Here is a 24,039-nt window from a genome sequence, read left to right as displayed (position 1 = left end):
AAAAGACAAGCATGTTGGCTTGTTTCTGGGTCTGCTTTGTGGATCTGCAGTCCTATTATACCTGGCACAGAAGCTATAGCATATGCTCTTTGGGAGAGTAGGGAAGCACTTGCCTAGAAAATCAAGAGGGTTGTGTTCCAATTCTGTTTTGGCCCCCAGTTAGTCCCCCTAAGTAAGACATCTTCTCAAGATCCTTATTTCCTCATTAAAAACAATAAGTGAACTGGACTTGTTCTTTAAGGTCCTTTCTAGAACTGTGATTCTAAGGTGACTTGCAGGTTCATCTAACAAGACATAACACTCATAGTCTGTTTATGTTAAGTCACTTTTCAAATATTTATTATCAGAAACCATCCAACATGAAATATGAATTATTAAAATATTTTTCTCCATATGTTTCAAGTCAGAAACAGTAATTCAGAACTCAGCTAGCATCCTGATTTTTTAAATCAAAATAAGATGACCAGAATCATAAAACTTAGCATTCACAGTATTCAATCTAGAAAAAATATAATTAATAGAATGTTAAAGCCAAAAGAGCATTTGACAGACAGAAAGAGAAAGAGGAGAGAGAAGGGGAGGAGAAAAAGAGAGAGGGAAAAGAGAAAGAGAGAAATAGAAAGAGAGAGAGAGGAGGAGGAGGAGGATTGAGAGATGGAGAGTTTGAGATTGAGACTTCTCATGAAATATATTTTAATGACAATTACTCCTTAACAACTGTGCATTGAGAATATTTGAACATATTGTTATAAGCTAGGGGAAAAAAGTCCAGCCCAAATGTGAAAACACAGAACCAAAATGATTCTGAATTTCCTAAAGACATATTTTGAGAAACAGAAAAATTCTTTCCCACTTCTCTATCCCCCAGTACCAAAAGGGAGCATTTTACGTTATGCACATCTCGATAATATTTTATAGAAAATAAATGCCAAGATATTTACAATTTAATTTAATATTTCTTCTTCAATTTGTTTTTTATAGCAGACATATTAATTTCATTTTGAACATGATATGCCAAATACCCTGAGCTTCCAGGAATGAAGTCATGTAGCTCCCCAAGGAATTTCTTCATGGCATCAATTGATATATAACCTACAAAATAAAATAAAAAATATATAGAGATATATTTGAAACCCTCTCATACTATTTGCTTTTCAGTGTCTTTGATTTATTAGAGTTAAGACTTCTAAAGAATGTTTTTAGAAAAGAGGTAAAAAGAAGAAATAATACCAGTGAGAAGATGTTCCACAAAACCTTATAACTATCAGGGAACACCTCCTCTTCCCCTTCCCACAACTTTCTGCCACCTTTTAAGAGATTAAAAGGTGGATTAAAGCCGCTTTGACTATTGAGATTGTGATGTCTAGGTTGGGGCTAGAACATGAAAGTACTCAGACCAAAATAACTGGGAAGTGTATCTAGCTTAGAGGGTAATCACTTAGAACTATCCATCCAACCAGCTACTAACAGTGCAAAGAGTTCATCTTCCCTGTTTCAGCAGGTAACACTTTCCTGCACTGCTAACACTGGAATAGGATTTAAAAAATAATGAAAAATCGATATTACTGCTCAGTCAACAAAGATAATGGATAAGAGTAATTTTGATGTCAATTAGTTATCTAAAATAGATATGAGTCATATAAAAAAACACTGCCTAGAATGGAGACGGTTTAAGGACTCTATCACTAAGCAATATTAATTTCATATCAATGGCTTACTATTTAAATGATTACATTTTATGTGTAACACAAGTGTTTATGGCTTTTACTAAAATTGAAATCTAATTTAAAAGTAAATATTGTATGAAAAAATTCTGGTAGAGCTCAAGGATGACTGAATTTAGAACACCGTACCATCAAGATCAACAGGATATCCATGCATACTGTTTAATCATTTCTAATAAAAAATAATAAATTCACAGTTAATAAATTAACTATGAATCCAAGCATACAAAATTGACTAGTATCTTTAAAGATATTTTAATCATGGTCATTTACTTTAGGAGCTCTTCAAGCACTATTACTATACTCTATGAGTTCATAATCTTTGCCTAATGGCTATGTATCTGTGTAAAATAAACTAGTGCAGAAAAATATCACTATTAGTGTTTAGTTAATTGCACACATACACTGTGTGAAACCTCTGAAGATGTGCGAGGATAGGAATTTAAAAATTACTACATTAGTAAAAAATATTCCTGTAAGTATAAGAAGGATAGGATATTTATAGCATCAGAAATAGATTATTGTAATTTTTGAATAGGTAAGGACTTTAGGATGAAGTAGACAGAAACCTAATTTAAACTAATTTAAACAAAAGGGGAGTTTACTGGAAGGACATTGCCATATCATCCGAGCTGTGAGGATGGCAGGCATATTGCTGGGACTCAGAGTTAATTAGAACCAGCTACGATCGCTCTCAACCAGTCTGAAGTTTTTAGGGTTTTTTTTTCCTGGTCTGTGTGTGTGTGTGTGTGTGTGTGTGTGTGTGTGTGTGTATGTATGTGTGTGTGTGTGTATGTGTGTGTATTTTTTTTTTTTTTTTTGACAGGGTCTTATTTTGTTGCCCATGCTGGAGTGCAGTGGCACTATCACACCTCACTGCAACCTTGGTCTCAAATTTTTCTCTATGCGTTAGCCTCATTTTCCTTTTTGGAAGCAAGTTGGCTTTCTTTTCATGGTAGAAAATATGGCCAATGACAGCTCCTAAGTTTTACATCTTAGACTTTTGATCACCTAAATGAGAATGACTTGATTTGCTATGTTCCATATCTAAAAATCCAGAAGAAGATCTGCCATTAGCCCAGTTCAAATCAGGCATTCACTCTCAAAGCAAATGTTGAGGGTGGGGAGTAAGCTCATGTTTAAAAAAATGTCTGTTCCTGTGTTATCCAGATAAACTGGGAGGGAGAAGGGAATTCCTAAGAAAGCACTCCTGGCAGACAGTCCCACATGCATCTGTGATAGCCAGCCACTCAGTGGTCCAAACTGATCCCCACCTCCTGATATTCACAGTCCACTACCATTTTGTACTTGGTTTGATCTGTATAACCAATGGCATATGACAGAAGTGATGCTATGTCACTTCTGAGAGTCAGATGTGAAAAAGACTAAGGCTTTTGTCTTGGACGTGCTCTTTCTTATTCTTGGATTTTTTACACTGAGGGAAGCAAACTACCTACCATGCTGTGGATAGTCTTTACGGAGAGGCCCATTTGGTGAGGAGCTGAAGCCTTTGGCCAAAATCCAGCAAGGACCCAACACCTGCCAATAACCACTTGAGTGAATTTTGAAGTGGCTTTTCCAGTCCCAGTTGTACATTGGAATGACTGCACTCTAGCTGACAACTTGACTGCAACCTTACAAAAGGCTATGAGACAGAAGTACCCAGCTAAGATACTCCTGGATTTCTGACCTTAGAAACTGAAATAATAAATGTTCACTGGGCCAGGGGCAGTGGCTCATGCCTGGAATCCCAGCACTTTGGGAGGCCAAGGCAGGAGGATTGCTTGAGCCCAGGAGTTCGCGACCAGCCTGGGCAACCCCGTGAGACCTCATCTCTATAATAAATAAATAAATAAATAAATAAATAAATAAATGTTCATTGTTTTAAGCTGCTAAGTTTCGGAGCACTTTGATTTACATCAATAAATAACTAATATAGCATCTATTACAGATTTCCAAACTTTTATCAGAACCTTTTGATTAGAAAATTGTTGCCAGCAAAGTATTTACAATTATTAGTAATTGCTTTCTTACTCTTATTAATCACATATGTAACTGTCAATCAGAACTTCTTATCATGGGTGATAACAAGTGATATTAGTCTGAGAGAATTTAATTCCAGTCAAAAGCTGAAAACAAAACAAAAAATCTTTTGATGTTTTAGGGGATATTTGGCGATGTCTAGGGACATTTTTGGTTGTCACAACTGGGGGAGAGATTTGTGCTGCTGTTGGTATCTAGTGGGCAGAGGCCAAGGTAAATATTCTATAATGCACAGGACTGACACTCTCCTACCCTCGCCCAAACAAAGAATTATCTGGCCTAAAATGCCAGTAGCACCAAAAGTGAGAAACCCTGTTCTAGGCTATTGCCCCAACTTGTATTTTCTATAAATAAAGACCACAATTAATTCTATTTTCAGAAATTTAATAGTCAATGAGTTGAACCCAACCCATGCCGAGGAAGAGATAGTCAAGTTTTAGTCTCAAAAATTGATACCACAGCCTAAATTAGAACTCTTAGTCACTAAGTGTTTAATTAACACAAGCTGATTTTTTCCAACAAGAAGTTATTCCTTCCTGTGCAAGCAGATGGGTATGATAAAAAAGAGAAGTACTTGTCATTTCACATCAAAATTAAAAACAAATAAATTACCTCTAAAAATGAAGATTTCTTTCAAGAAATTGCTATTATTTAATGCAGAAATACAAAAAAGCAAATTTATCCAATTGAGCAAATAAAAACATTAAAAATTTTTACTTTAGTTCTACCAATAAAATTCACAATAGAGTATTACCACAGATTGAAATTATACTTTTAAAATTGTAATTTTTAAATAGTTTTAAAAAATTTGTTTTTGTGTTATACTGTTATATCTTTTTGAACAATCAGACTGTTTCTTTATCCAGAAATAATACATAAAGCAGCACTATCACATGTCCAAATGTAGGTATATGTCCTTATCTATGGCTGATTTTAATATTTATCATTGTTCTTTTAAATATATTAATAAATGTTTGGTAAGTCCAAATGAACAGGGATAGTAATATGGCAAGACATCTAGGATCTAGGAAACTGGCTCTGCAAGAGGTAGTTTTAACATTGCTAAATAAAGAGAAAATGATGAATACACAAATTATTTTTTAAATAAGTGTTCAAAAACCCATACTTTAAAAATTGCTCTTTTAAAAACAATTTTTAAAAAAATCTTTATTTTTAAAATTGTTATCAATGACTCCACTGAATACTACTCAGATCAAAGTATCTAAATATCCATCTCACTCAACACAATTCAAACCCCAATGGCCACTTTTCAGTTGGTCCCCTTGGTTCTACCCTCTCAATGTCAGCTGTGGTTAGTTGTCTTCTCTTTATGTAGGACACTAGCATAGGAAACCCAAATATGGAGTCCACGGACACCTAGGTAATCCATGTATAGGCTTCTGGGCATCTGTGAGCCTTTTACAATTATATGTAAAGTTTGTGTGTTATGTTTTTTGTTTGGTTTTTAAAAGACATATATTTGATATTGAATGGAATGGCAGTGTGTGTGTTATGTTTGTATGTGTGTATGCTAAGGAAAGGGGCCTGTGTTTCATCAGATTCTCAAAAGAAACTATGATTGGGGCTGTTCATATAATTTATCTTCCAAACTAGGACACTTGAGAATTAAAAACTAATGCCAGACCAACAGCATAAACCACATGTAAATAGGGACATGCGGTCACCCTACCTTGATACCATTGTTTTAGCACAGAAAATATAAAAGCATATTCCTGGGTCAATTCTGCAGGTAATTTACTCAGTATGTAAAGGATGTCTCCTCCATTACCATGCTTAATAGAGAAGGCTCTACTTTCTAGGCATTTGAAATACAACAGCTTTATTCAACACAATATTCCCTTGTTTCTTCCCTACCTGAGTTTACTGTAAATTTTATTTTAAACTACCTGTTACCATGTTGTTAACTGGGTAATTCTGTAGAGGGAAGTACATCTGCTTTTCTACAACTGGAGTTCTTATAAAATGCTTTTCTGGGCTGTAAAATAAAACATATAGAAAGTCACATATATTTTTTATACTATATATATCTCTATATGTATTACATTTATATTAAAATATATTTATAAATACTTATAATAAATATTTACATTTACTATAGTATATTACACCACATATGTATATATTTGGATTTGTTTTACAAGTGAGAACTCATTCCAGGCAATATATATAGTGATTTTTAAAAAATATATAAAATGCTTCACAAATATGCATGTCATCCTTGTGCAGGGGCCATGCTAACCTCTGAATAGTTCCAGTTTTGGTATATGTGCTGTCAAAGTGAGCACATATATAGTAATTTCATTGCTCTTTGATCAGACTTCAGTCTTAATGGGGGAAAATGTTAATTATGAACTTCTTTTGTGCTTTTAAGTAATATAAAACCCCATATAGATATTTTGGTGTTCTTGGCCACTTTACAAAACAAGTATTTGAGTCTATAGAGTCCAGGGTCTTTTTCTCAATACCCCTGAAAGTACACTAATGCAATATTATATATTCAGACAAAATACACATATACATATGTAATATTAAATCTGCCAAAAGAAAAGCATAGTAGATTCTATTTTAAATGATCACAACATATTTGTTAGTGTTCAAATAATTGGGCCTCTATTAACTAGTACTCCCACAGTTTACTATAACAAATAAAAACCGATGTCTGGGCCTGGCTCAGTAGCTCATGCCTGTAAATCCAGCACTTTGGGAGGCTGAGGCAGGTGGATCACCTAAGGTCAGGAGTTCAAGACCAGCCTGGCCAACATGGTAAAACCCCATCTCTACTAGAAATACAAATCAGCTGGGTGTGGTGACATGCACCTGTAATCCCAGCTAATCGGAAGGTTGAGGCAGGAGAATCGCTTGAACCCAGGAGGCAGAGGTTGCAGTGAGATAAGATCGTGCCACTGCACTCCAGCTTGGGCAACAGAGTAAGACTAAATCTCAAAAAAAAAGAAAAAAATTGATGTTCTAATTATACAATTATAAAATCTAAAAAAAAATTATGTTCTAATTTTTAAAAGCTAAAAGGTGGCCAGGAACAGTGGTTCACACCTGCAATCCTGGCATTTTGGGAGACAGAGGTGGGTAGATCACTTAAGGTCAGGAATTTGAGACCACCCTGGCCAACACGGTGAAACCCTGTCTCTACTAAAAATACAAAAATCAGCCAGGTGTGGTGGTGGGCAGCTGTAATCCCAGTTACTTGGGAGGCTGAGGCAAGAGAATAACTTGAACCTGGGCGGTGGAGGTTGCAGTAAGCCGAGATGGCGCCACTGAACTCCAGCCTAGATGACAGAACGAGACTCTGTCTCAAAAAAAAAAGCTAAAACGATCTCAACTAAAAGATCCTATTTTCATTCATGTCTTTTTGAACAGTCACTATTTAAAAGTGACAATGTTTACTATACTTAGACCACATATAACTAATAATATAATTGTATAAAAAGAAAAACCTCAATAATTAAAAATTGGAGTCATCCTTAAATTTATTATTTTCCTAAAACTCTAGAAGTACACTGAGTAATAGCAAAGGCTTTATTTTCCATTTTTAAGGCTGGGTGCGGTGGCTCACACCTGTAATGCCAGCACTTTGGGAGGCCGAGGGAGGTGGATCACCTGTGGTCAGGAGTTCCCGACCAGTCTGGCCAACATGGTGAAACCCTGTCTCTACTAAAAATACAAAAAATTAGCCGGGTATGGTGGCGCACACCTGTAATCCCAGCTCCTCAGGAGGCTGAAGCAGGAGAATCACTTGAACCTGGGAGGCAGAGGTTGCTGTGAGCCGAGATTGCGCCATTGCACTACAGCCTGGGCAACAAGAGCGAAACTCCGTCTCCAAAAAAAAAAAAAAAAAACTTCTATTTCATTTAAACTCTCCCAAAAGAAACTACTCATTAGGATGAAATCCTACAAATAAAGCAAAATTGTGTTCCCAGAAAAGTCAGGGACCACCCATTATTTAATTCTGGCCAAACAATAACAGAAAAAGGGAAAAGAGGTTGGGGGGGACAGATGAAAAGGAAGACATATTGTGAAAGAAGGAATACTTTCATTACTTTATAAGTCTTGCTCTGTCGCCCAGGCTGGAGTGCAGTGGTGCGGTCTCGACTTACTTCATGCTCAGGCCTCCCGGGTTCACGCCATTCTCCTGCCTCAGCCTCCCGAGTAGCTGGGACTACAGGCACCTGCCACCACGCTTGGCTAATTTTTTGTATTTCTAGTAGAGACGGGGTTTCATTGTGTTAGCCAGGATGGTCTTGATATCCTGACCTTGTGATCCGCCTGCCTCAGCCTCCCACAGTGCTGGGATTACAGGCGTGAGCCACTGTGCCCGGGCAGAATACTTTCATTATTAACAAATGATATGACTATGCACCCTGAAGAGCCAAGAGAATCGATTAAAATATCCTTAGAATCTTAAGGAATTCCAAATGGGTAGATATAAGACCAATACCCTCAATTCAATAACTCAGAGTGGCTGCTTTCGCTGGTAAAGTGGAGGTATCTTCAAGGAAATCAGAACCCGTGGTGATCCCTGGCAACTCGATCTGTTTGGGGCTGTTTCTAAACATTAGGGAATGGAAACTTGGTGGCGGCCCTAAGTAGCCTGGTTTCAGGCTCTCATGGATGCACTCATAGAAGGTGATACCTGTATGCTACCTTGTGAAAAAACCCCAGCAACTCCAGTTTCAACATATTGAGGAGATGCTTCTGTTGCTTCCCATTTTGCCCATATGAAGACATCAAAAAAGGACTTAAGGATTCAAGAGAAGTCTTATGTTAAAAAAAGAATTAGATTTTTGGAAGAAAAGCTTACAGGAGCTCAATTAGATGAAGAAACAAGTTTTGTGGAATAGCAACAAGTAAATAAGGCCTATTATGTATATTGAAACATTTGCATTGATAGAGATAATTTAGAAAGCCAATCAGATAAAATGAGTAAACACAAGTCTGAATCTTTAAAAGTACTGAATGAACAGATGCAATCTAAAGAAGTAGAACTCTAGCTAAGGACAGAGGTGGAAACTCAGCTGGTGATGAGGAATTTCCATCTACCTTCATCAAACTGGGAGGTGGAAAAGTTAAGCTGTGACCTGAAGATCCATGGTTTGGAACAAGAGTTGATGAGGAAAGAATGTAATGATCTCAAAATAGAACCACTCAAAAACCAAACAAATCTCTGTATCAGGAAGACAATCTGAAGAGCAGAGATCTCTGAAGAGTAAGAACTTGAAGTGATAATACGCAGAATGCATAACTGGCAACTGAGGAGATAAATGTCTAATTTATATCTGGTGACTCAAGTGCTAGCTGAACTATTAAGAAAACTGAAAACCCCAACTTCAATCAAGACAGCCTGCACCTCAGTAGGATGCATTGAAGACCCTTGCAAAGATGGCACAAAACTGCACATGATTAACTTTACTGCAACATGTACAAGACATCCCCTTCTCTCGCCAAATGGCAAAGCTCTTTGTTATACTACATCTTCCCCTTTACCAGGAGATATAAAGGTTTTATCGGAGAAAGCAGTCCTCCAACCACGGACAGATAATGAGAGAGCCATTCCTAATGAGGGCACACACTCTTATGGCAGAAATTCTCTGGAAGATCATTTTGAGTATTCCCAATCCCTCCTGACACTAGTGAGACAGCATTTAGGGAAATTAAAAGTAAAATTTTGGCCAGGTGTGGTGGCTCATGCCTGTAATCCCAGCACTTTGGGAGGACAAGGCGGGCGGATCACAAGGTCAGGAAGTTGGACCATCCTGGTTAACACGGTGAAACCCTGTCTCTAGTAAATATACCCAAAAAATCAGCCACGCGTGGTGGTGGGCGCCTGTAGTTCCAGCTACTCGGGAGGCTGTGCCAGGAGAATGGTGTGAACCCAGGAGGCAGAGCTTGCAGTGAGCCCAGACCGCGCCACTGCACTCCAGCCTGGGCGACAGGACAAGACTCCGTCTCAAAAAAAAGAAAAAAAAAAAGTAAAACTTTGCCTTTTAACCAATGTGCCACCACTGCATTACTTGGATCAACATAATCAAAATTTCCTTTATAAGACTTAACTCTGAAGAGATTTATCATTTCATCACAAGGACACTATCTCTCAGTGGTTCTCTCAAGAAATTACTTAACAAACTAAACGTAGATATTGATTAAAGTTTTGGAGAGTCCTTTAGTACATGCATTTGAACGTACTGTATGATATTATGTACTTTATTTCTAGTATGAAAGAATACCCTCCAGCTCCATATTCTAAGAAACAGTTATATGCTACTATTTTTTTTTTTTTTTTTTTTTTTTTTTTGGTACATGGCTTCACTGTTTCACTTTGGTTGAAGCACAGTGGAATGACCACAGATTGCTCACTGCAAACCTCAACTCCTAGGCTTAAGCAATCCTCCTGCCCCAGCCTCCCAAGTAGCTAGGACTACAGGAGTACACCACTACACCCAGTTAATTTTGTTTTTTTATCTTTTGTAGAGACTGGGTCTCTCTCTGTTGCTCAGACTGGTCTTGAACTCCTGGCCTCAAGCTATCCTCATGCCTCAGCCTTCTAAAGTGCTGGGATTACAGATGTAAGCCACCATGCCTGACCTGCTACTATACTAATTAATAAATACCTTGGGCCCAGAAGTTCAAGACCAGCCTCAGCAACATAGTGAGATGCCATCTTGACAAAAAAAAAATTAATTAGGCTGGGCAAGTTGGCACACATGTAATCCTAGCACTTTGGGAGGCCTAGGAGGGTGGATTGCTTGATGCCAGGTGTTTGAGACCAGCCTGGCCAACATGGCAGAAACACATTTCTATTAAAAATACCAAAAACAACTGGCCATGCATGGTGGTACACACCTGTAGTCCCAGCTACTCAGGAGACTGAGGCATGAAAATTGCTTGAACCCAGAAGGTGGAGGTTGAGAAGTTACAGTGAGCCAAGATTATGCCACTGTACTCCAGCCTGGGTGACAGAATGAGACCCTGTCTCAAAACAAATTTTTTTTTTTTTTAATTAGCCAGGTGTGGTGGCACACATCTGCGGTCCTAGCTACTCAGGAGGCTGAGGTGGGAGGATGGCTTGAGCCCGGGAGTTCCAGATTGCAGTGAGCTATGATCATGCCATCTCACTGCAGCTTGGGTGACACAGCAAGATCTTGACTCACATGCACACACACACACACAATTAAGTAAATAAATACATAAATATAAGTTGTTTAAAAAGAAAAAAAAAAACTCCTCTTTATACCATAATTTCCACATCTGAGAATTTACATGAAGAAAACTATCAAAAAAGTAGAGTAAGATTTATTTTTAAAAAGATGTTCATGGAGGTGTCATAAAAGCAACAAATTGTAGGCCAGGTGTGGTGGCTCATGCCTGTAATCCTAGTAGCATTTTGGGAGGCTGAGGAAGGAGGATCTCTCACCGGGGAGGTTGAGGTTGCAGTGAATTGAGATGACACCACTGCATTCCAGCCTGGGGTCAGAAAAAGCTTTTGTCTCAAAAATAAGTAAATAAATAAATAAACGTGTTAAACAAACAAAATGAAATGCCATATGCTGCCATTTCACATCATAGTATCAAATAAGATTTTTCAACTAGGCCTGGTTTATGCCTGTAATCCCAGCACTTTGGGAGGCTGAAGCAGGTGGATCACTTGAATTTGAGACCAGCCTGGGCAACATGCCGAAACCTCATCTCTACTAAAAACACAAACAATTAGCTGGTGTGGCGGGGTGGCATGTGCCTGTAGTCCCAGCTGCTCGGGAGGCCGAGGCACAAGAATTGCTTGAACCCAGGAGGCAGAGGTTGCAGTGAGTGAGATCACACCACTGCACTCCAGCCTGCACTCTAGACTCCAGAGGAAGATTCTGTCTCAATTAAAAACAAAAAATGAAGGTTATTACTGGGAGAGGCTTTGGGAGAAATTAGGATTTTATACTAATTCTGTACTGCCTGATTTTTTGTACATCAAGTTTGTATGACGTAAAAAAAAAATCAATGTCCCTAGTAGTATGCTAACAAATGCTCCAGCAGGTAAATTGAGGGTATATTTTATCTATGTTCACACTGCACCCTCTGCTGTTTCCACAAAGAAAAGGCTCAAAGTAGACACCTACCCAGGGTTTATTCATATCCTTTGTCCATTTTTGTTGTTTTTGGATTGGACGTATTTTTCCCAGATTTGTAATACCTCTTTGTATACTAAGGAAATTAGCCTTTATGGGAGAAAAACTTGAAAAATTATATAAATTACATCACTACTCTTTATTTTGAAGAATGATAACTACTGTTTGATCATTTTTATTACAGTAGCTAAATACCAGACTGCAGGGTACCCCAGTCCCATCCTCCCCTCCCCCGATTCTACTCCTGGCTTTCTTTCCGTGTCCTGACCAAAAATCATAGAGTGCTTTGACTGCTCTGTGAGACAGCCCAGTGCAGGGTTTTCCCAGCGGGCTTGAACTCAAACCAGGACCTTAAACATTTCTAGGCACTGATAAAAGTATCTAGGTTGCTGCTCAAAACACTGAAAGAAACTGGCCTCAGCCCTGAGCCAGATTCCTTAAACCCTCATACAAACTCCATACCCAGAACCCCTCACTGTGGATATACCTAGGTAGAACACCCCTTTTATCTTGTCCATTGTAAGGATTGGTGCAGTAATCTGCAAGTTCCCTCAATAAATGCTTTAGACTGATTACTCTACTTAGTGGTTTTTTCTTTAGAATCCCAACTGACCACAACTTGGGACAGTCTGGGGCACCCCCTTGTAGGGACTCCCCTGCCTCCACTTTTAGGTTGACTCTGGCCACAGGTTTGGAGGATAAAACATACACTTCTGAAGAATCAAAGTTCCCTATGAATATTTGAAAAACAACTGAATTGGAAACCATGGAACTAGAACTAGATCATGTATAAGCCTGCAATGAGAAGGCCTCTCATAAATTGGTCCTAATATAATGGCAAGGCCATGTTTGTTTGTCTTTTTAAATTAATTTCTTGTTTTTCTCTGAGACAGAGTATTGTTCTGTCACCCAGGCTAGAGTGCAGTAGCGTGATCACGGCTTACTCCTGGGCTCAAGTGATCCTCCCACCTCAGCCTCCAAATAGCTGGGACTACAGGTATGTGCCACTATGCCCAGCTAGTATTTTAAATTTTTTATAGAGATGGGGTATCCCCATGCTGCCCATACTGGTCTCAAATTCCTGGGCTCAAGCGGTCATCCGGCTTCAGCCTCCTTAAGTGCTGACATTACAAGCATGCGCCACAATACCCAGTCTAAATTTAATTTCTTAAACCAAAGTAATATATTACAAGCAATTTAGAAAGAAGAGGGGAAATCACTCGCCACTTTTCATCCTAATAAAATTACTGCTAATATGTAGTGTATTTCCTTCCAAGTAAAAATATATATTTTAAGATTCTTTTGTAGTTCATAAGCATGATGATTGGGTTTTCACACAGAGAAGCATATAATTTTTAAATAATTTATTAACTGTTATCATAACATACATAAAGTCCTTGTTTCCTTTCTGAAGAGACAATATAGTGTGCTATACTATGAGATAGTATAGTATGCTACATAGTAAATACGTAGTATAGTATTTAATGACTGACATTTAAATGAATGGGCTCTGACTCACTTCAAATCCTGCTTCTCCCCTACTTAATAAAAGTTTGTATGACTTTGGGGAGATTGCTTATCTTTCTAATCATAGATCTCTTTTTTTGTGTAATGGAAATGATTATAATGCTATCAATATCATAGGAAAACTGAAAATTAAATGAGATAAGCACACAATCAGTGCTCACAGATGTCTACACTGAATTGAGTATCAGTGAAGTTTATGAATTCAGTACCTTTCGGATAATTCTTTTATGTGCTCTGTTGCAAATTCGCTGTTTTCCCCAAGGGTCTTTATTTCATTTGGTGTTACTTCATCATGCTGTGGATAGAAAAATAAATCACATTTAAAAAAATCATCATACCAATGATCCAATCAGTAATGGTTCTAAAAAGGAAAAATAAACTGGCAATATATATATCAAAAGCCATAAAATATTTACACATTTAAGTCCACTCAATCTAGCTTGGTGGAGAAAATTTATAAAATTTTGTCCACACACATATAATTATACTATATATTTTTAGAGACCCATAAAGAAGACGAGAATTTTAAATATACCAGCTGTGATTATGTCAGATAAGCAAAACTTTGACTGATTTTATTCTCCTTTCAATTATTGAAATTTCCTCTAATGTGGTTATATTACTTTTTAGTCACAAAAATAAGGAAACAAAAAAACTTGCTACTAATTTAAACTTTCTTAAAATCCTTGACTTAAGGATTCCTGGGCTTCCTGTGAGCTACAAATCAAAACTGTAAAATAAGCTGAACAAATTATATTTCTCCTTCAAAAGGACAGTGAAGTATTTAGCTGTAAAGATATAAAATAACTCAATGTATGTTAAGCTTTTCCTAAATATTTTGTGAAAGCAACTTAGATACTGGTGTCTATCACATAATCTATTTTATATACCATTATGAAGTTTCTTTTCTTTTCTTTTTCTTTTTTTTTTTTGAGACAAAGTCTTGCTCTGTCGCCCAGGCTGGAGTGCAGTGGCATGATCTCTGCTCACTGCAACCTCCACTTCCCGTGTTCAAGCAATTCTCCTGCCTCGGCCTCCCAAGTAGTTGGGATTACAGGCACCAGCCACCACATCTGGCTAATTTTTTGTATTTTTTAGTAAAGACGGGGTTTTGCCATGTTGCCCAGGCTGGTTTCGAATTACCAAGCTCAGGCGATTAGCCTGCCTCATCCTCCCAAAGTGCTGGGATTACAGGTGTGAGCCACCACGTCCAGACACTATTAAGAAGTTTCTATATTTATATAAAAACTTAAATCCACTCCAAACAATAATAATGATAATGCTCCCGAGATTTACCCTTGTTATTGCCATTCGATGAATACCTTCCACTTATATATACTATGGTTACATGATTATAATTGGCTAATACTCATACCAACCAATATTGTGAAAGAATTGACAAACTTTTTTATCATGTAGTAATATAACTTCTAGAGTCAACATCCATACAAGTATGTTCTAGTAATTTTTTAGTAGAAAAAACATTGGATTGGGTTAGAGCTGAGAAAATTTAGCTCCACTTTGCTAATATCTGCCAACGTGTACTAAAACAGGTCATTATATTTTCTTTCCCTTAGTTTTCTCATGTGTAAAGCTAAATGATGAAATTAGTGATCTGTAAACTCTAAAGTTCTGGTAGAGTCAATAATTACCATCAAATAATAACCATTGCATTACTGCTCACGTTCCTGGAAACACTGTGAAAAGTCAAGGATTAGATATTTCAGTCCTTAGTACAACATACTGTTACCTCCTAGAGAAAAGAGCTGAAAGAACTATTATTTTCAGATGATGATACCCTGGGAAGAAAAAGCAAATTAATGACAGAAATATAAAATATATGTTGATAGCCTGATTTTGGACATACTGTAAAGTTTTTCTATATGATGTGGCTGTGGGTTTAAAGTTTAAACAAAATAAAAAATAAAAGTGAAAGATTTTCTCCCTAACTCTTTATTGTGAAAAATTTCAAACTTACCAAAAGGTTAAATAATAGTACAATAGGCCAGGCGCAGTGGCTCATGCCTGTAATCTCAGCACTTTGGGAGGCCAAGGCGGGAGGATCACGAGGCCAGGAGATTGAGACCATCCTGGCCAACATGGTTAAACCCTGTCTCTCCTAAAAATACAGAAATCAGCTGGGTGTGGTGGCGGGTTCCTGTAATCCCAGATTCTCGGGAGGCTGCGGCACGATAATTGCTTGAACCCAGGAGGTGGAGGTTGCAGTGAGCTGAGATCCCACCACTGCACTCCAGCCTGGCGGCAGAAGGAGACTCCGTCTCAAAAACAAAACAAAACAAAACAAAACAAAACAAAAAAGAATAGTACAATAAATACCATATATCTTTCACCTCGATTCACAAAGTGTTAACATTTCCGACACCTTGAGTGCCTCTTCTCTCTTTTTATTTTTGTGGAACCACTTGAAAACATTTGCAGATATGACATTTCCACTCTCTAATACCTGGCATGTGTTTTCTAAAAATATACATTGTTTTATCTTTACAACGCCACTATCACGCTTAAGAAAATAAAATGTAACACAGTATCACCTATTATACAGTTCATTGTTACATTTTCCCAATTGCTCTCCAAATGTCTTTTATTCCTCCTTTTTATGTCTCTTAATCTACTATGGTCCTATTGCTTTTTTTGTATTTGATGACATTAACTGATGTTAGAGTCCAGGTCACTTAATTGTCTTGTGGTATGGTCCATACTCTGGATTTGTCTGAATGTTAACTCATAATTAAATTCGGGTGAAGTGTTTTGAACAAGAATACTACACAGATAATACTGTGTATTTATTATATCATATTAGACTGAACATACTGAAAGGTTTCTCCAATATTGGTGATGCTAAGTTTGCTAAGTTAAAGTGGTGCCGGCCAGATCTCTCCATTGTAAAGGTACACTGTTTAACTTTGGAACTAATAACCAATCTGTGGGTGATAATTTGAGATCATGGGTTTAGAATCCATTAATGACCTTATCTAAATCAATTATTATATTGAGGGTTTTAAAAATGGTGATTTTCAATTTTATCTTTCTTTCTATATTTACTAGCTGCTATTTTATAAAGGAAAATTTTCCTTATCCCACCCTTTTCTTCCTTATTTTCTTCCTTCTTTCATTTCTTCCTTCTGTCCTTCCTTTTTTCCTTATGTCTGCTTTTGGAGTATCTCATATATATATGGAATGCTTCACGAATTTGCGTGTTATCCTTGCGCAGGGGCCATGCTAATCTCTCTATTGTTCCAACTGTAGTATGTGTGCCGCTGAAGCAAGCACATGGATTCTTTTTACCTAACATATTATAATCCATTATTGTCATTATTCGTTTTAAAGCTCAATTGTTCCCAAATTTGGCTATTACTGAAAGATTTTGAAGTAAGTCAAAAGCATAAGTGAATCTGAGGCAGGATGGCAAAAGCTACAAAACAGCTATTTTTCCAGTATTGTACACATTTTTTTTCTTTTTTTGGTTAATCAGGCAGCCCCCAAACCAGAATAGGTTCAGATAGACTCTTGTACACATTTATTGAGGGGTGTTATCCAAAACATTGAACAAACAGCAGCACATCACAGAAATTAACCAATCAGAATCTACACTGGCAGTAAAGAACTGGTAAATACTATGCACCGATTATTCTCTTCTTATTACTAACAGAAGCAAATTTTCAAGTTTCTTACGGGAATAATTTTATTTATACAAAATAACCTCAACTTTACTAATGTACTACTATAAAACAAAGTTGAATCAAATAATATTCAATAACAGCATGCCGTTTAAATTTCTTAATCTGGGCCAGACACAGTGGCTCACGCCTGTAATCCCAGCACTTTGGGAGGCCAAGGTGAGAGGATCACTTGAGGCCTGGAGTTCGAGATCAGCCTGGCCAACATGGTGAAACCCTGTCTCTACTAAAAATACAAAAATTAGCCGGGCACGGTGGCACATGCCTGTAATACCAGCTACTTGGGAGGCTGAGGCAGGAGAATCGCTTGAACCTGGAAGGCAAAGGTTGCAGTGAGCCGAGATCGCGTTGCTACACTCCAGCCTGGGAGATAGAGTGAGACTCCATCTCGAAATAAATAAATAAATAAATAAATAAATCTCTTAATCTGACTCACTGGTGCTAACATGTCACAAGTAAATGTTTTAAGATAACTTCGCTTTCAGAAAATGTGAAACTGTCGATTCTAAACAAGTACCTTAATTTACTCTTACCTTTTTTATCAGAAAATGTTGGTCTTGTTCCCAAATAAAACTACCAATTTTTCTTCTTATTTCTGTGATGAGAAAAACAAATCCAATACTGTTTTTTTTTAAACCTTCCGAATTTTGCTTAAAGTCTGAAATTTCTAGGCCAGTGTTATTCTATTTTCAACAAAATCACATAACACGCTTGTTAAAATGCAGATTCCTATTGAATCAGATCTTTGAGGAGGAGCTCTGGAATTTGCTTTTCTAAGAAACTCTCCAGATGATTCTAATACACTTTGCTAATCATTGTTGTAGACTTTTCCTGCTAGAATATATCTACATCTATATTTGTATCTCTATATACATTAGATGTGTGTATGTGTGTGTGTGTATATATATATCATTGAGGTATGTTCATCCACTCTTATATCTATATTTGTATCTACATATACATTAGATATATATCAGTATCTATATCTGTATCATTAGCTATACATTAGATGTATTTAGTATACATATATAGATATAGATCTGCATATATAGATATATCTATATATAATAATGCATATGTATCTATATAATGCATTAGATATATTAGATGTATATCTAATGTCTATATAACTATGGATATTGATACCTATATAGATATAAAAGAAGGGTGGATGAACAATATGTCTAGTTAACATGGTAGTACAGGAATTCTACAATGGTCCACATGTCAAAGGACAATGTCATCATCCAAACTCAATGATCTCAAAAGTTTTCGCAGTAGCCCAAAGGACAAAAAAGGTGGTATTACTCTAGACTTTTGCTGTCCAGTATGGCAGCCACTAGCTACATGTAGGTACTGAGCACTGGAAATGTGTGGTTAATCCAAAATGAGAGGTGCTGTGAGTATAAAATAAATACAGGATTTTGAAGACTTAGTATCAAAAAAAGAATGTAGGGTATCTCAGTTTTTATAGATTATATATTGAAATGATAATATTTTAGATGTATTAGGTTAAATAAAATACATTCCTAAAATTAATTATACTCAGTTAATTATGTAATTAAGTTTTTTAGAGAAGGGGGTCTCACTATGTTGCCTAGGCTGGAATGCAGTGGCTATTCACAGGGGTGATACTGGTGCACTGCAGCCTCAAATTTGGGGGCTCAAGGGATCCTCCCACCTCAGCCTCTAGAGTAACTGGGATTATAGGTGCATGCCACCTTACTGAGCTATTTTTTATTCTTATTAATGTGGCTACTAGAAAATGTAAAATTCATATGTGGCTCACATTTGCATCTCACGCTTCTACTAGACAATAGGCAGATTTAAAAAGGTATGCTTTTAATTTTTAAAAAGAAGCACGTTTTCATTTAAAACAGATTTTTGAAAATTTAAATACATGTTAATATAAGATGCTAAACTCAAAGGCAGAATAGGAGTGATCATTTAAAATCATGTAAGTAAATAGGAGTGATAAATTAAATCACAGCCATTCTACAATATAAGCTCCTTGAAGGTGGGTATTCACTGATTGGCACAAGTAGTTTTTAAAATCAATTCCCCTATCCAGTCATTAATCGATTTGTGTAACCACTTAGAACAATTTAGTGTTATAAGTAGGTTTCACCAGGACATCGACTATGGAAGGAACCAAATCTCTGGGGTTTCTAATGGCTCTTTTATAGAAATAATTTTTAAGTTATTTGTTTTCTTTTCTTTTTAATACTCTCCTCACTGGGAATATGTACTCAGCTTCAATCTGTCTTTTTGGAGATGAACAGATATCTATTGGATAGGCAAGCTACATATCAAGAATTGGGTAATAATACAAAACGTATCAATGGGGTAAAGTTAGCCAAGGCCAGCCGCAGTGGCTCACGCCTGTATTCCAACCACTTTGGGGGGCTGAGGCGGGCAGATCACTTGAGGTAAGGAGTTCAAGACCAGCCCGGCCAACATGGTGAAACCCCATCTCTACTAAAAATATAAAAATTAGCCAGGTGTGGTGGTGGGTGCCTGTAGTCCCAGCTACTCAAGAGGCTGAGGCAGGAGAATCACTTGAACCCAGGAGGTGGAGGTTGCAGTGAGCTGAGATCACACCACCGCACTCCAGCTTGGACGACAGAGCAAGATTCCATCTCAAAATAATAATAATAATAATAATAAAGTTAGCCCAAAAAAATAGGCAGGATTTGGGTAGGATAAGGAAGGGTGTTCCAAGCAGAGAAAACTAAAAGAACCAATCTCAGAAGCAGTTGATTTACTTTCCCATCGTATTTTCAAGGGGTGCTGAAAAAATTGATGTGAAAGTGCTTTCAAGTGTATTTTAAAAAATACAAATACATGGGTTTATTATCATAACCAATCTTTAAATATCAGAAGAAAAAATTAGGAAAATAATGAAGAGATTCAAAACTAGCAAAAAACACATTTATTAAATGCTCACCACATCAGACACCTTAAAACATTATCTTATTTTTAAAAATAATTGGAAATTATTAAAATAAATAAAGACAGGGTCTCACCATGTTACCCTGTTGCCCAGGCTAGTCTTGAACTCCTGGGTTCAAGTGATCTGCTTGCCTCAGTTTCCCAAAATGCTGGGATTATAGGCATGCCCTACCGTGCCAGGCCTATTATCTCATTTTATCCTCAAAACAACTTCAGAAAAGTAACTTGCTAAAAGATCACAAAACTAGTAAGCATTAGACCCTAGCCTGTGAAGGAAAGATCTGCGTCTGTCTGTCTCTCCATTGAATCCCCAGCACCTACCCAGGTTGCAACCTGGCACACAGGAAGAGCTCAATGAATATGAATAAACAATACATAAACAAAGTCAGGATATACACCCAAGGCAAATTGATCCAAAGTCCATGCTTTTTCCACTTATGTTAAATAGATACGAAATTAAAAAATATGTGACTGAGAACAAAATAAGTACAGTGGAATTTGGCTGTTTCACAGAGATTAGCCGGATTTGACTGTCTGACAGGGATTGGCTGAATGATCTTTGCTAACCTTTATGCAGGCAAGCAGGAGGAAGAATGAAATGACCCAAAGCCACCGAGGTTTTTATCTCGGCATTAGCTACTGCAGAGAGATAGTAGGCATGAAAAACTGTAGCATTATCTTCTATGTAATCAAGGCTCTGATATATTCTAGGAGAAAGAAAGGAAATATTTTAGGTTATGAAACAAACAAGAATGTATTCAACCTTTCAAAAGAATAAATAAATAACTGGAAGTAGGGAGACGACTACATTGATGCATACATCTATGTGTCCTTTTCTGGCAAGGAAGGAAAAACGTATGGCATAAGATACTACTTTCTGGGGGCCTATATCTGGCACATCTCAGCTTTACAGGGTTGGTTAATGACCATATGAATTAGAAAACTTGATCTAAAACAGTCGTGTTTACTAGGCATCAACCGTGGATTGCGCTAGCAGCCTATGGATCTTATCCATGGTCATTGCTATAAATAGGGATCAATTAATCCTGAGGTGAGGAGCGCTCATGCAGTCAGAAAAACCTTCACATATAGAAAGCAACATCTTTTCTACAGGTGGAGATAAGAAGAGCATTACAAGAAAAAGGCATGCGTGAAGGCACAATAATGGCAGTTGGGGTTGACTGGGCTACGGAAGGCGTGAGAAAAACTGGGAAATAAACAAGGTAGGCACAGACACGATCTAAATCTGTAGGAAATCGGTGGGTGGAGGGGGGAGTGGGGAAAGGAGGATGTGGTAGGGCCCTGATCTGATGTCTGGTTTGTAAACAAAATCTGCAGCCCTGCGAAGGGGGATCTCAGGGAACAGATTCGAGGCACAGTAACAGCTTAGGAAGTTATTTTGATAGTCCCGTCCAAAAGGGAATTAAGGTGCTACTAAGTTAGTGGCAGTGAGCATAAAGAACAATTACAGGGATCTAATTCATGGTATTCGGCCACTGACTGTTTCATGGCGTAGGGTTGTTATTCAAAATTTTGGAGAATACAGGCCTTGGCGCAGGTATGAAGGGATATAAGATTTGATTTAGACATTGAATATCAGGGGCCTTCAAGGCGCCACACGCAGGTGTAGAAGCGGCAGCTGGAAACACACACTTGGAATTCAGGAAGAGGCCTGAGGACCAGGGAGAAGCCTGTGACACTGCAGCAGACAGGAAAGGTGGTTGTCTATTTCTTTCCCTCAAATCTAGGACTGAAAACTTGCCCTTTTCCAGCCTCACCCTATCGTCAATATTATTTTTTTTTAATTTTATTATCTTATTAATTTTTGAGATGGAATCTTGCTCTGTCACCCAGGCTGGAGTGCGATCTTGGCTCACTGCAACCTCTGCCTCCCGAGTTCAAGTAATTCTCCTGCTTCAGTCTCCCGAGCAGCTGGGATTATAGGTGTCCGCCAAGGCGCCCCGCCTCATCAATATTAGTGGACTGCAACTTCCTTCCCTAACTCCCGGCTCATCCTAACGTAAGTGGCGCTGCCGGGTGGCCCTCAGTACCTCAGCGTGTCTGGGTGCGAGGCATCACAGCTGAACAAGAAGTCGGCGGCTCGCGGGTCACTGATCGTCCCCCCTTCAGCCACTGTGGAGGTAAGAGCACGGGGTGAACCTATCAAGCACCCTGGACCCAAAGCATCAGAGAGAGGAGGATGCTCCCCTCACCACCTAACCCGCTGCTTCCACTCAGCTTCCTACCCCAGAATTGCCTCAGATCCCGGCTAACGCTGCGGCAAAACCAACCGCGCTGCCCTTGAAACATGGCGTCGCCAAGCCTGCGCGGACGTGAGAGAGGAGGCCCCAGAGCTGAGATCCCTGATTGGTTCCAGGTCCAACGCCAAGCTCAATGATTGGTTCCCAAGAGAAACGGCCGGGAAAGGCCTGAGGCCCTCAGGTGAGGGACGGTCTCTGACTGCTTATCCAGATCACTTAGGGGCCTCTCAGCCTTGCCCTGATAAGAGGAGGAGAGCGACTCGAGTTGGTGAGGGTTTTTTGTTGTTTGGTTGACTTTGTTTTAAATTTTGAGGTGGCGAGTGTTAACCCTAAATATTAACAAAGTTACCATGCTGTGTATGTACAGGCATAGGGCAGAGTCTGCAGCATCAAGTTTTATTTTTGAAGCAAAATTCATTTCATCATTTCATCTATAAACGTTTCACTTTGAATCCCTTAAAAGTGAGGACTTAAAAAACACACACACAACCGGGACACCATCATCACACTTAAAAGATAGTTCTTTAATATAGTCAAATATCACCAGTGTTCAAATTTCTGTTTTACTCAAAATTGTTTTCCTTTTACAGTTTTCCGCCTCTTACAATAGTTGTGATAAGTAGTTATATTTTTCTAGTATTGTGTTCCTTTAAACATTAAAAAATTGTTTATATAAAGTTGTCCATAAAATCTTTTACTATCTTTTTAAATATCTGTGAGAGCTCTAGTCATGGTTCTTTTTTTTTCTTTTTGTTTTTCTTGTTTTTAAATTTTTCCTCCTACTTTAGTCACCTCTCTGACAATCTTTTTTCATTTCTCATTCTGGTTATTTGTGCCTTCCCTTTTTTTTATTTCCTAGTCTCATTAGAACTTTGTCAATTGTATTAGTCTTTTCAAAGAACATACTTCTGGTTTTATTGATATTCTCTTTATATATTTCTTTTGTATATCATTAATTTTAGCTTTTTATAATTTCCTTCCATTTTTCTTTGTTTAAAATTGCTGTTCTTAGGCTGGGCACAGTGGCTCATGCCTGTAATCCCAGCACTTTGGGAGGCTGAGGTGGGCGGATCACCTGAGGTCAGGAGTTCGAGACCAGCCTGGCCAACAGGGTGAAACCCTGTCTCTACTAAAAATACAAAAAATAGCCATCTGTGGTGGCGCATGCCTGTAATCTCAGCTACTAGGGAGGCTGAGGCAGGAGAACTGCTTAAGCCCAGGAGGCAGAGGTCGCAGTGAGCTGAGATCACACCACTGCACTCCAGCCTGGGTGACAGAGCAACACTCCATCTCAAAAAAAAAAAAAGCTGTTCTTTTTCTAATTTCTTGAACTGGATGATTGTTTTTCATCCTTTATTTTTCTAATATGTGCATATAAAGCTGTAAATTTCCTTTGAAATCTGTGCCACATGTTTTTGAGATGTCTTTTTATTATTGGTCAATTCAAAGTATTTTCAGATTTCCCATATGAGTGTTATGACTAGTGGATTATGCAAAATGTTTTTAAATCTCCAAGTACATATGATTTTCTAGTTATCTAGTTGTTATTGATTTCTGGAGTTTGAGACCAGTCTGGCAACATGGTGAAATGCTGTCTCTACTAAAAATATAAAAACTATTTGAGTGTGGTGACACATGCCTTTGGTCCCAGCTACTTGGGAGACTGAGGCAGGAGAATCACTTG

General features: G+C 37.9%; 1 protein-coding gene, 1 long non-coding RNA gene, 2 other non-coding genes and 1 pseudogene across 6 annotated transcripts in view; 2 read left to right on the top strand and 3 right to left on the bottom strand.

Annotated features, from left to right (window-relative positions):
- Nucleotides 1-317: 317 nt before the first annotated feature.
- Nucleotides 318-22,472, bottom strand: TERB2 (telomere repeat binding bouquet formation protein 2). 2 transcript variants are annotated; one of them, XM_050795885.1, is made up of 8 exons: nt 22,341-22,472; nt 22,146-22,227; nt 20,662-20,801; nt 17,676-17,737; nt 15,423-15,563; nt 13,654-13,739; nt 5,675-5,763; nt 318-1,092 (listed from the first exon to the last, which is right to left on the bottom strand). In XM_050795885.1, the coding sequence occupies exons 1-8, from the start codon at nt 22,402-22,404 to the stop codon at nt 950-952; spliced, it is 807 nt and encodes a 268-aa protein (XP_050651842.1). In that variant the 5' UTR covers nt 22,405-22,472; the 3' UTR covers nt 318-949. The 2 variants fall into 2 exon arrangements, with proteins under 2 accessions (XP_050651842.1, XP_050651843.1); XM_050795886.1 differs by lacking the exon at nt 15,423-15,563.
- On the bottom strand, nt 5,970-6,073 carry LOC126960175 (U6 spliceosomal RNA). The gene has a single exon (XR_007727764.1). It is a non-coding gene; the product is annotated as a U6 spliceosomal RNA (small nuclear RNA).
- Nucleotides 7,880-9,976, top strand: LOC126957940 (5-azacytidine-induced protein 2-like; annotated as a pseudogene).
- On the bottom strand, nt 16,632-16,735 carry LOC126960180 (U6 spliceosomal RNA). Its single transcript, XR_007727768.1, has one exon. It is a non-coding gene; the product is annotated as a U6 spliceosomal RNA (small nuclear RNA).
- The window catches only part of LOC126957941 (uncharacterized), a 48,399-nt gene continuing 45,571 nt past the window's right edge, over nt 21,212-24,039 (top strand). For both annotated transcript variants that reach the window (XR_007727020.1, XR_007727019.1), the window contains exons 1-2: nt 21,212-21,317; nt 21,949-22,623. This is a non-coding gene — a long non-coding RNA (uncharacterized LOC126957941). The remainder of the gene's footprint in view (nt 21,318-21,948; nt 22,624-24,039) is intronic.

The sequence above is a fragment of the Macaca thibetana genome, chromosome 7 (genome assembly GCF_024542745.1).
Source record: "Macaca thibetana thibetana isolate TM-01 chromosome 7, ASM2454274v1, whole genome shotgun sequence".
Classification (NCBI taxonomy): Eukaryota; Metazoa; Chordata; class Mammalia; order Primates; family Cercopithecidae; genus Macaca; species Macaca thibetana.
This window is presented reverse-complemented; position numbering and strand designations above follow the sequence as displayed.

What these genes read in the sequence shown, in the direction of transcription:
- TERB2 (XM_050795885.1), bottom strand. Translation starts at nt 22,404, where the DNA reads ATGTTTCAAGGGCAGCGCGGTTGGTTTTGCCGCAGCGTTAGCCGGGAT. An exon ending in GGATCTGAGGCAATTCTGGG is followed by an intron (nt 22,228 to 22,340) that starts GTAGGAAGCTGA and finishes TTACCTCCACAG; the next exon opens with TGGCTGAAGGGGGGACGATC. An exon ending in TCCTGCTTGCCTGCATAAAG is followed by an intron (nt 17,738 to 20,661) that starts GTTAGCAAAGAT and finishes TTCTCATCACAG; the next exon opens with AAATAAGAAGAAAAATTGGT.